The sequence below is a fragment of the Plasmopara halstedii genome (genome assembly GCF_900000015.1).
Source record: "Plasmopara halstedii genome assembly, contig: Scaffold_54, whole genome shotgun sequence".
NCBI classification, from domain to species: domain Eukaryota; phylum Oomycota; class Peronosporomycetes; order Peronosporales; family Peronosporaceae; genus Plasmopara; species Plasmopara halstedii.
The window spans coordinates 542,870-555,046 of record NW_020186975.1 but is presented as its reverse complement, the minus strand read 5'-3'; the positions used below and the strand labels follow the sequence as shown (position 1 = coordinate 555,046).

General features: G+C 42.8%; 4 protein-coding genes across 4 annotated transcripts; 1 reads left to right on the top strand and 3 right to left on the bottom strand.

The window, feature by feature from the left end:
- Nucleotides 1–2,664: 2,664 nt before the first annotated feature.
- PHALS_11466 (cutin hydrolase) lies at nt 2,665–3,318 on the top strand (the record flags this gene model as incomplete). The annotated part of the gene is made up of 1 exon (XM_024725926.1): nt 2,665–3,318. The coding sequence occupies one exon, from the start codon at nt 2,665–2,667 to the stop codon at nt 3,316–3,318; it is 654 nt and encodes a 217-aa protein (XP_024571964.1).
- Nucleotides 3,319–4,716: 1,398 nt separating this feature from the next.
- PHALS_11465 (cutin hydrolase) lies at nt 4,717–6,418 on the bottom strand (the record flags this gene model as incomplete). The annotated part of the gene is made up of 3 exons (XM_024725915.1): nt 4,717–4,742; nt 4,828–5,001; nt 5,848–6,418. The coding sequence occupies 3 exons, from the start codon at nt 6,416–6,418 to the stop codon at nt 4,717–4,719; spliced, it is 771 nt and encodes a 256-aa protein (XP_024571963.1).
- An 836-nt stretch (nt 6,419–7,254) lies between these two features.
- Nucleotides 7,255–7,857, bottom strand: PHALS_11464 (polyprotein; the record flags this gene model as incomplete). Its single annotated transcript, XM_024725903.1, has 1 exon — nt 7,255–7,857. One exon carries the CDS (start codon nt 7,855–7,857, stop codon nt 7,255–7,257), a length of 603 nt encoding a protein of 200 aa, XP_024571962.1.
- A 2,069-nt stretch (nt 7,858–9,926) lies between these two features.
- PHALS_11463 (uncharacterized protein) lies at nt 9,927–10,166 on the bottom strand (the record flags this gene model as incomplete). The annotated part of the gene is made up of 2 exons (XM_024725892.1): nt 9,927–10,061; nt 10,125–10,166. The coding sequence occupies 2 exons, from the start codon at nt 10,164–10,166 to the stop codon at nt 9,927–9,929; spliced, it is 177 nt and encodes a 58-aa protein (XP_024571961.1).
- Between the last annotated feature and the right edge of the window lie 2,011 nt (nt 10,167–12,177).

Below are 12,177 nucleotides of genomic sequence, written 5' to 3'. Positions count from 1 at the left end.
TCAATACTCCTTAGCAAGATATTGAGGTGTTCATCTCAAATGCTTGGATACCAACAATAGAACAAAATTGTGCGCAAAGAATCGTAGACATTTGTCGTCGGAGTGGCATCGTCCACCACCGTCCTGTGCCATATAGCCTTTGACCAAATAGAATAGTCAGCGCGTTAGCATAAATATTATGCAAAGAAGCTGCTGTACGCTCTGCGACAAAAATGATTCGACTGAATGGGTGGCGGAGCGGCGAACACAGCAGTTTATACGATTAATAACTCTGCAAATTTAGAATCTGTCTTTCAAGATAAATTCTCGCGTAGATAAATTTTGCATTTTTGGGAGCAGGGTTACGCTCGTGTTGACTATCCAAAAAAACAAAGCTTGAGCCCAAAAATTACGTATTTTTCTCGTTAATGCAAATATGTTACGAGTTATCGCGTATTTGTCTTGGGGGATGTCAATATTGAAGTGTTTCGTTATGTGAGATTGAATATGCATACTCTACAGCCAGATTACAAGCATTCAAATGATAAAGGACATTGATGATGGTTGTGTTCAAAACCAAGTGAATCATTAGCTTGTTCGGAATGAGCCTATGAAATTCCGCGAAGGCCCAGTAAGGGACATCGAAATGGACGATGTTGATCCGACACCAAGTGCCAACAAGCAGCAGCTGATGACTTCCGAGCATTCTGTTATAAATATTTTAAAGATTATCGCGAATTATCCATTGCTTCATACGCTTCAAGAATTTTGTTGATGTTTTGACCTGCAGTGGGGCGAAGGAGATTTAAACAGGAGCAGTTGATGAGACTAAGGAGCGGCTAAGATGATGAAGAGACAACAAAATGTGATGATGACTCTTTGATACCGAAACTTGCTAAGATTCACGAGCAGTGATCCACTGCCGATGCTGTTCTTGCGTACATGGTGATAACGTGGAGATAATACAGAAGATGACTCAATCGCACAATTGGATCTGAAATGGTCTTTGCCAAAAAGCGTAATCAAAATGGCATTGTCGAATGGTGCAAGGCACGACTTGTCGCGATGGGTCTCTAGCAAAAGTATGGAATCGATTTTATCAGGACTAATTCCGGGATTGCCAACATGAAAACTATTCGAATGATACTTCAGTGCGTCCCGATGTGACTTGCAAATTGAACCATTGGATGCCAATGCTGCTTTTTTCAACAGTGTGCTGGCAGACAAAGTTCCGCCTGGTGCCGACAATGCTCAGAAAAAGCATGTCAGCGATAAAAGGCTATATTTAGGTTGAATGAAGCATTAAGTACCCGTAACAAGAAAATATATCGACCCTTTGTGACAATGGCTTCAACTTCCGCGGTTGGGACCTGATTGTTGCAGCAAAATCATATAGATCGATCGGGTCAAAGTGCGGAAACATGCTTTGAAGATGAAGAAGCTGGACAGGGCGGAGTTGATTTTGGATATGGAGATTGACCACGACAAGTCAATTAAAACACTTACGATGACACAGACTAGTTACATCGACGACGTAGACAGTCGGTTCGGTCAACGAGATTCCAAGGGTGTCGACAATCCATACGCATCAGGATTGAAATTGTCGTCAGCGCAGTCGCAGAGGGTCAATCGGTTATGCACTCGAAGCCGTATCACTTCTTGATTAAATGGCTGCTGTACGTAATGACATGCATTTAACCGAATGTTGCATACGTGATGACACTGCTGTCTACTTTTCTTGGAGAGCCCTGACTTCAACTCTGGAAATGTAGCTATATTCGTGTCACGCTACCTAAAGGCTGTACGCCTAACCGGCATTGACTGCTCAAGCAGTGGTAGCATTGAGTTTAAAATAAATTCAAATGCTGATTAAAGCAGCAGCAATACCGATGACATGCGTTCGGCATATGTTCGTAGTTCCAGAAACGCCAGTGGTATTTAAATCATATTACCAGCGAACAGCTGCGCTCAGCTCGGCGGTGGCTGAGTAAATGGCTTTCGGCCTTTGCACCCAAAAGTTCTTCAACGACGTGATTTGTTTGAGGACATGGGTTACGGGAAAGCAGAAGGCATGCAGCTGTGAAAAGCAACCGGGAGCGATCACTTTAACCAACAACACCAGATACAGTGGTCGGGCGATGCATGTGGACATCAGACACCATTAAATCCGCTTAAACGTGCAAGAAGTAAATATAGCTTGCAGATACGCTAAAAAGGCACTCGGAACTACGCGAGGTAGCGGGTATGAAAGCCAAACTAATAAAAGGAATAAACAAAAATCAAAGGCGAATGTGAGTGTTGGGATGACGCCGCTCAGTGCTGTTGAAACCCGATATTGCAGCTACATGTCATAAATAAGTTTTGAAGTCTTAAAATGAACTCAGATTAGCCATATGTACATTTATGATAACGGGCACAACTAGGGTGTCACCATGCTAAGTCTTCTCCATTTCTTACGGATGACCTCACCGTACGTCCCTTCGTCCTTTTTATCCTTTGAATACCAGATTGTACACCATTTTTGAATATTAATTTGGTATAGATCTAGCAACGTAAAGGACGATGACAAAGGATCATGACAAACATTCTGACTTCGTGTTTCAGCAACAGATACGAAAGCCATTCGTAAATTTCTGTCTTCCGGATTAGAGTTCCCGTCATCAAGGCATTCAAAGCGTCGAGACCATGAATTTCTCTATTTCTTGTTCCCATGTTCTTGGAGCTATCGTGTTGATGTTCTTTAATCCTGCCACCGTGTTTGGGCAGTGTACCGATGTTCACATCGTCTTTGCTCGTGGCAGTGGCGAAATGCCTGGTCTTGGTATATGTGGAACTCCATTTGTGAGCGGGATCACAACCCAACTCGCTGGCAAGAGCGTCTCGTCATATGCAGTTGAGTATTTGGCTTCAATAAGCCAAACAAGTGCTGGTCCAGGTGCTACAGATATGACAAAGCACGTCGTGGGTGTGGCACAAGAGTGTCCGAACACTGTGTTTGTGCTTGGTGGCTACTCACAAGGTGCCAGCGTCACCGATATTGCCATCGGAATTAGCACATCGCTTGGTGTCGGTGAATATATTCCAGAGACTTTGGCTCCTCGTATCAAGGCTATCGTGACATTTGGTAATCCATTGAAGCTCCAAGGTCAAACTATCGAATCATCGAGCCAGCTATACGGCTCAAAAGCAATTGAATACTGCAATCTGGGCGATCCGGTTTGTGGCAACGGTTTCAACACAATTGCACACATGACCTATCCAACGGATGGTAGTGTGGATAAAGCGGCTGCACAAGCTGCGGCGTTGGTCCAGGGAGGTGGTAATTCGTTGCGTGGATGATTTGGAAAACAAGTTTGTTCTGGTTTGAAAAACCAAAATGTCAGTCTGACAGACTGACAGTGTTCAGTTGTGTGTGATTGATTATACACCGTCGTACTTAGTCTAACTTTAGGTAATGTCGATAGTGTAGATCTTGATTACTGAGAGAAATCATGTCTGATAAGCTTTCAAATACAATACTTTTTGTCAACAACTAACATGGAGAGTCCACAACAATCTACGTAATCTGTACAAGACAATGCGTCTGAAAAAAAGTTTCGTGAAAGCATGATTTTATTGCCTGTCTTGATTTGTTGATAAAGATCACGTCGTTCCTTTCTATTTAACTAACGAAATAATCCACAGTGCAAGCCATGATATCAACACGCTTAAGCATGCCGTCATCGGCTATCAAACAGTACGTCCTGTAGGTCCCGTAACACACTTGAGAATCTTCATCGATTCCACCGCGTCATTGGCCAAGGGCTATAGGCGGTAGTAAAAGACATGATACGCAGTTGAGGTGTGCAATTGATTTCAAAATCATTTTGGAATGCGTACCCTGGTCTTGCAAACTACAAAGCTTGAGCCAGTCAAACAACTTGGGCTATCAGCTATCAGCTACCAGCATCCACATAATAAAACAACCGATTTAAATTGATTCACTTGAACACAGCCAAGCCCTGGACTACTTGAGTGTACTATCTATTCTTTTCTCATGTACTCTCGAGGACAAGGATTGATTATTTAGCGAGAAATAGCTCTCGGGTTATCAGCAAGCTCATGAGAACAGGGTTCTTATTCGTTTCGTCAAGGAGTTGCTGAGATCTTCACAACACGATTATAGAGGACGACGATCCGTTTCGTGGACGGCCAATCGGTCTTGACATTCAGAACATCGTTCAAACACAGGGGGCAATGCGTCTCCAGTTATCGGAACAAAAGTGGTTGACTGCGAATGACGACAAGGACAGGACACGAAACAAACGACAGAATTGGTGCTGCATTGAATTACGTGCAGGTGTAGTATGTAACTTTACTTCACAATCAAGTTCTCAGCATGATATATTTTTGTTTGCAACTTCGCTTCGTTGTTTTCATACCAGGAATCCGCGAAACCTTTCATAAATAAAATAAAGGCAGTAAAGCTCGACGACAGGCGAAAGGTTAGTACTGGTCAGGCAGCTAAGGTTTAGCAAGAAAGTTATCATCATTTATTCGCATTCTGAGATTATTCATTCTTAAAATTTCTTACATGAAGCTCTTATTTTGTGGCCATAAACGTTCTCCCTCTCATTGCCCATGCGTGTATATAAATATCTAGTGGTGGCGGCAAGTTATGAATAACTTCATAACTAAACCTTAGCTGCCTGACCAGTACTAATCTTTCGCCTGTCGTCGAGCTTAACTGCCTTTATTTTATTTATGAAAGGTTTCGCGGATTCCTGGTATGAAAACAACGAAGCGAAGTTGCAAACAAAAATATATCATGCTGAGAACTTGATTGTGAAGTAAAGTTACATACTACACCTGCACGTAATTCAATGCAGCACCAATTCTGTCGTTTGTTTCGTGTCCTGTCCTTGTCGTCATTCGCAGTCAACCACTTTTGTTCCGATAACTGGAGACGCATTGCCCCCTGTGTTTGAACGATGTTCTGAATGTCAAGACCGATTGGCCGTCCACGAAACGGATCGTCGTCCTCTATAATCGTGTTGTGAAGATCTCAGCAACTCCTTGACGAAACGAATAAGAACCCTGTTCTCATGAGCTTGCTGATAACCCGAGAGCTATTTCTCGCTAAATAATCAATCCTTGTCCTCGAGAGTACATGAGAAAAGAATAGATAGTACACTCAAGTAGTCCAGGGCTTGGCTGTGTTCAAGTGAATCAATTTAAATCGGTTGTTTTATTATGTGGATGCTGGTAGCTGATAGCTGATAGCCCAAGTTGTTTGACTGGCTCAAGCTTTGTAGTTTGCAAGACCAGGGTACGCATTCCAAAATGATTTTGAAATCAATTGCACACCTCAACTGCGTATCATGTCTTTTACTACCGCCTATAGCCCTTGGCCAATGACGCGGTGGAATCGATGAAGATTCTCAAGTGTGTTACGGGACCTACAGGACGTACTGTTTGATAGCCGATGACGGCATGCTTAAGCGTGTTGATATCATGGCTTGCACTGTGGATTATTTCGTTAGTTAAATAGAAAGGAACGACGTGATCTTTATCAACAAATCAAGACAGGCAATAAAATCATGCTTTCACGAAACTTTTTTTCAGACGCATTGTCTTGTACAGATTACGTAGATTGTTGTGGACTCTCCATGTTAGTTGTTGACAAAAAGTATTGTATTTGAAAGCTTATCAGACATGATTTCTCTCAGTAATCAAGATCTACACTATCGACATTACCTAAAGTTAGACTAAGTACGACGGTGTATAATCAATCACACACAACTGAACACTGTCAGTCTGTCAGACTGACATTTTGGTTTTTCAAACCAGAACAAACTTGTTTTCCAAATCATCCACGCAACGAATTACCACCTCCCTGGACCAACGCCGCAGCTTGTGCAGCCGCTTTATCCACACTACCATCCGTTGGATAGGTCATGTGTGCAATTGTGTTGAAACCGTTGCCACAAACCGGATCGCCCAGATTGCAGTATTCAATTGCTTTTGAGCCGTATAGCTGGCTCGATGATTCGATAGTTTGACCTTGGAGCTTCAATGGATTACCAAATGTCACGATAGCCTTGATACGAGGAGCCAAAGTCTCTGGAATATATTCACCGACACCAAGCGATGTGCTAATTCCGATGGCAATATCGGTGACGCTGGCACCTTGTGAGTAACCACCAAGCACAAACACAGTGTTCGGACACTCTTGTGCCACACCCACGACGTGCTTTGTCATATCTGTAGCACCTGGACCAGCACTTGCTTGGCTTATTGAAGCCGAATACTCAACTGCATATGACGAGACGCTCTTGCCAGCGAGTTGGGATGTGATCCCGCTAACAAATGGAGTTCCACATATACCAAGACCAGGCATTTCGCCACTGCCACATGCGAAGATGATGTGAAAATCGGAATATGATAGCTCCAAAAGCATGGAAGCAATCAATGGAGAGCATCATAGTGCTAGCGCTTTCGAATGCTTAAATGACGAGGTCAGCAAGGAAGAAGAAAGAAATTAATGGGCGGCTTTGGTGTTGGTACAAGTGCATCCAAATTAGCAGCAGCGGATCATATCACTTTGTGGTACTTGAATGCACGTAATATCTGAAAGTGTAACACCCGTAATGTTACTGCCTCTCGTTCATGTTAATTTACATGAATTTCGTGATTCAAAGAAAGTAAATTAGCTGCCGCGCCAAAAGAAAACAATTGGAGTAGAGCGAACATGTTGTGTGACGTACAAAAGAATTGGGTCATTTTATTCAGGCCATTTTGCTAATCGGTGGTCAAAAAAGATCCGCCGTTTTTGTTGCTTTTCTTCGTCAATATCAAATTGACGATATAAGGTCCAGCATTAGCGTTCCCACACTTTTAATCAACTCTAACGGTACATGCGAATGCTTGATTTAGGGATTTGTCATTCATGGCTTACCTGTGTATAATTTCTACAAGCAATTAAAAGATTTTCGTGATCGTCGCAACAAATTGAGCAAAAATTTTACGATAAGTCGCCTTATATACTCTATATTGACCGTCGAATGTATATAAGGAATTGTTGATACAGTTGTCCCTCAGATAGTTCATATCCGGGTGAACGTTGTATAACTAATAGACAATCTTTCTACCAATCTTCTTTGTTTGTAGCCAAATAATAACTCATACGAACTTGGATAACTGATAACCTTGACTTAATCATAGAAATTCTTTTTGACCGCATTTATCATTTATCTGAGGGATGACTGAAAATTGGCCTCTTCAAAAGATTGATTTTCATGCAGTCATGATGTGATCCGTAACAACAAATATAAAGGCAGGATAAAACTTGCTACACTTAATTTTTATCGGCAAGATCTGTGTTGAATAGAAGGTAAAACCCAAAGAGTTTACGATGGAGCGCTCAGAAGCCATTAGATGATTTACATCAACGCTTGGCGTTCGCTCGATATCTCCCATTTTGACATCTATAACTGGCTCTTTCACAGTTTCCACGGGATTGTCTATCATAGGCTGTATATCCACTTGATGCTGAATCTTGACTTCATCATTGTCCTCGATTACTTGAACAATTGTGGCTGGCTTTAGCGCATGAGTGTCGTCGATTCCATTGACTTCACGCTCATCCAACTTCACATAACAGGTCACTTTGACCTTGGCATTTTTCAAGTCAAACACGCGATAGCCCTTTACATTTTCCGCGTAGCCGAGTAACATACACTTGAAGCTCTTGGGTTCCAGCTTAATCCTTTTGACAGCGTCGGCATGAGCGTAACTTTGCGATCCAAACACGCGAAAGTGATCCATTTGGGGCTTTTCCTTGAAAGCCAACTCGTACAGCGTGAAAACAGGATGAGCTGTATTTGGGGAGCAATTCATTAGGTAAACCACCGTAATCACCGCTTCCACCCACCATTCTGTCGAAATGGCATTGTAACGCAGCATAATCCGGGCTTTCTACATGATTGTCCTGTTCATACCATCTGCCACTCCGTTATGGTGAGGGCTGTATGGAACGGAACGCTGGTGCATGATGCCGCTTTGTTGACATATGTCAGTCAATGTTTTGTTTACAAACTCTGTTCAATTGTCGGATCGCAAACCCTACAGACGTGTACCCATCAATTTTCAAAAAACGGCTTGAATCTTTTGAACTTGCCAGCCACTTCACTCTTGCTCTTGATCAGGATTATCGCCACATACTTTGAAAAATCATTCACACACATTAAACTGTACTTGGCAACACCCTTCGATTTAATCCTCATTGGACCCATGACATCTGTATGCACGCACTCGAGTACACGCGTTGTCTTCCTCATTAAAATTAAAAGAAATGTGGTGACTGTCTGCTGGCCCTTCAAACATCCACCATATAACATTTTCGTGTCTTTCTTTATCGTTTTCGTCGAGCGCTTCGTCTTGATCAGTGCATCCTTGCTTGGGTGTCCCATGCGAGCATGCCAAAGCTTCTACTGGCTGTGACCCCCGGATACTCCACAAGACATGTTTCTTCTTGCTCACAGTCAAGCAATTATGCCTTTCCATTTCTTGTACCCGAAGCAATTACTTAATCCTTGTTCTATATGACGCATGAAGAACGCGATAACTCAACACTCATGCACGTCCCGCAAGCTTGCCGACTGACAGTAAGCTTCTGTCGTGTCTTGGAATGTACAGAGCTTCAATCGTGTAATTTGCCTCTCCGTCAAAACCGGTCACTTTCACCGTGCCGGCTCCTTTAACGATTAACTTCTTGCCGTCTGCAATTGTCAATTCAACGCTTGCTTTAAGGGCCTTGTAATTGAGCAAGTCCTATCTGTGCGGGGGTCATGTGGGAAATGGCTCCATTGTCGGATAATTGCACCGCTGTTTTTCCTTCACCAACAGCAAACACCCCGTCGTCGCTGTCAGATCCCCTCCCGGCCGTGCAGTTCCGCTTCATGTGTCCAAACTTGTCACAGTTGAAGCCCTTGCCTTCAAATCCACTGTTTTTCCATGACAATCTCCCTTTCGTTCATTGTCTCTTCCACCTTTGAATTTTCTAGCGCTTCCATTTTACGTAAAGCTCTTTCTTCACGGCTTCCTTCCTTTGTATATTCTCTGATTCCTTGAGCAGCTTCTCCTTGACCGCAATTTGCGTTATTGCTTCACATTCTCCACAAACGGCGAAATTAATTTGTACTCTGACGGCAGATTCCTCAGAAGTACCACCAGCTGGCGTGACTCATCTATCGGCTCTCCCATAGTCTGGATTCTCACTACTAGCTCGTCAAACGTGTACAGATGTTCTGCCATGCTTGTATCCCTTTCCATCGTCAAATTGTCGATTTACCGCGTCATCGTCACTCGATTGTAAAGCGTCAAGTGATTGTAGAAATCACAAAGGCCCCCCAGGACTCTATGGCACGCGTAGCCGACCGAATCTGGTTCTGGTGTTGAATCTCAACACCCTGCGCGACATACCAAGCGCCTTGGCGTCGTTCATAAGGTAGGTCTCCGTGATGTCGTTCAGATCCTTGACGGCCATAATGTGCCTCGAGAAATCCTTTCTTGCCAGAGTCATCATCATGTTAAATTCCCAGTGGTAGTAGTTACCACTCCCCCAGGAGGACTTCGGTTTCCTTGTTGACCATGACAAGAAGGACGTAGATTAGAAGAGGACTTGGTTGCGGCTGTTAACCTGTTGAACAGAGTTCAAAAACCAAAGTGAATATATTTAGGTCCTTAGTTCGCTAACTGTGCTACCCTAAACCTATCCTTCTCGATCCTTGTAGAAGCTGCTAAAGAATTGTTGTTTATGTAAATTTATGAACGCCTCTTACCATATCCGTAATTACATCCGAAGGTAATAGTCGTGACCGACGTGCTTGAACCGTGGTATGAAACCGCGATCACATAACCACCGTATCGGGCCATTTAGCGGTGCAATACCATCGTTTTTATATTATTCACATACAAAACCAATTCAGCAATGAACGCACTAAGATAATTCTTTCCTGCTTCTTTGGTAAACGATAACGTCGAGGCTTGGAATCAGGGTTGAGATGGCCTCGCTCATAATGTAAGAGAAAAGGAGTTTGCAGCTATACATCTTTACCACATGCATAAAGCCTAATTCTGCATTTCCGATCTGATCAAAAATTCACCTTGGTCGAATATACTATTATAATTTGGTATGTTGCCTTCATATTTTCCCAGGCGATTGTTGATTTAAGCAAGGTTATTCTTTGTGCAAAATGCCCACCCCGTGGTCAGATTTGAATTAGAGCTAGTGAGTGAATTGTATTGAGTGAGTACTTATCGTTTTACTTTTTTGAAAGCGTTATAAATTTTGCTTGTACACAAGTTGTCTTACTTTTTAAATCGGGATCTCGGTCGGTATAGGAAGGCTTATTCTTGACGGAGATCAAACCGGGGACTACTGGCTAATCTGGTTAGTACCAGATAACAGCACTGAGTGGCAACACTACTCAGATTAGTCCAGTGATCAATGCCAGGTGGCTCCACATTCATGATCGAGATTTCTCAATCTTCAAAAGACAAAAATTAATTTCAGGTGCTTATGGCTCACGGTAGGGCAACTACCAAGTATCTACGTCTACTTGTTCTTCTTGATAAATAACTTACCAGATTGTTTGTTATTATGGCAGGGCAATTCGATATAGATATGACAATGTTAGGTCGAGAGAGATATTGTTACATATTTCACTTTTTCGGTTTGAGTTTCACCATGAAATCTGCAAATTAACGTCCGCAACCAGACCTTCCTTTTGCAGTGTTTGTGCACATGATGGCACGCAGGGGCACCGAAGTTCTCCCGGGGGGTTGTAAACTAACACAGGGAGTTTAAGATGAGGATGACTCTGGCAAGGATGGGTCTTCTAAGGGAACGTCATGACCGTCAAAGGTGAGATCAATATCTCTTGGACATGATATATGCTTGATGCTAAGGAATTGGGAATCATTATACAAGGCGATGAGATTCTACGTCAGATTTAGCTTAGGACAGTCGCGAGTGCCAGTGAGACATGTGTGAAGCTACGTAATTTCTACAATCGCTCGACACTGCGCAATCGTTTGACGATGACATGACGACTTCATGACTTCGAGATGGAAAAGTGGTACATGATGGAGGAATATCAAGACTCCTTTGAAGAACAAGTAGTGGGTCTACAGACAACTGGAGAGTCAATGGAGATCTTGTACCAGCTAATATTACTTTTCCGTCGTCTGACGTCGAAGTATGAATTATTTCTATCAATTGTGGAAAATGCGAATCACACTGTAGTAGAAGCTTCACAAAAAACAGATTACGGATAAAGACTATATAAATGGGAATGCGGGGATTTTAAAATGAGGCCAAGCCAACGTTCAAAAAGGTGTCGCCGCTCGCAAGGCGGATATAAGGGCAAGTGCTTTGATGTGACCAAGTTGGCAACATGAAGCGAAACTAACCGATTGGAAAACGTTCAAACAGTGATGACGCAGTGTTTGGATAAGGACGATCAGCAGATTAAATTTTCTACAGCGGTACCGCAGCTCACACACATGAAGGACTTGTTCGAATACAAGAAGAGAAGAGATATTTAAACAAGCATCAAAGTTGCAATTGCAGAAAGCAAAACCTCACTCGCCAAGAAAATGTCACAATGAAATTGACCAGTTTGTGTTAGATGGATATTGCATGATTAATGTTTTGTATATTCCAGAACTTGGCAGAGGATTGTTTCATTAGTCAAGCTTGCGAAACGCGGCATGAGTGTAGAAGTCACGCGTTCTTCGTGTCATCTGGAACAGAGAAAGACGATTGAATTAAGTGAAAGCTTCGGAAAAGGGTACTTGCTCAACTAAAAAGAAAAAGAAGCATGTTCATGGTGAACTTCAGGGCTAAGACCTAGCGACAGCTTTTGCATACTCGCATGGGACACCCGAATGTGATTGCTTTGCTCAACACATAGCGCTCGATCAAAGGCATACCGATGATTGAGCAAGATATTAGATCATTGCATGCCGGGTGTCTGAAGGGTATGCAGACATTCACGACAGCTCCCTTGCGCTAAATGACGTAGACGACACGTACTCTGATGCGCGTAATCACAGATATCATGGGTCCGGTACAAACCTCTTCCACGGAATGTGCAAAATTAAGTTGATTCACGATGATCTGTTAAAATTTACTGAATTAAATCTTTGGCAAAT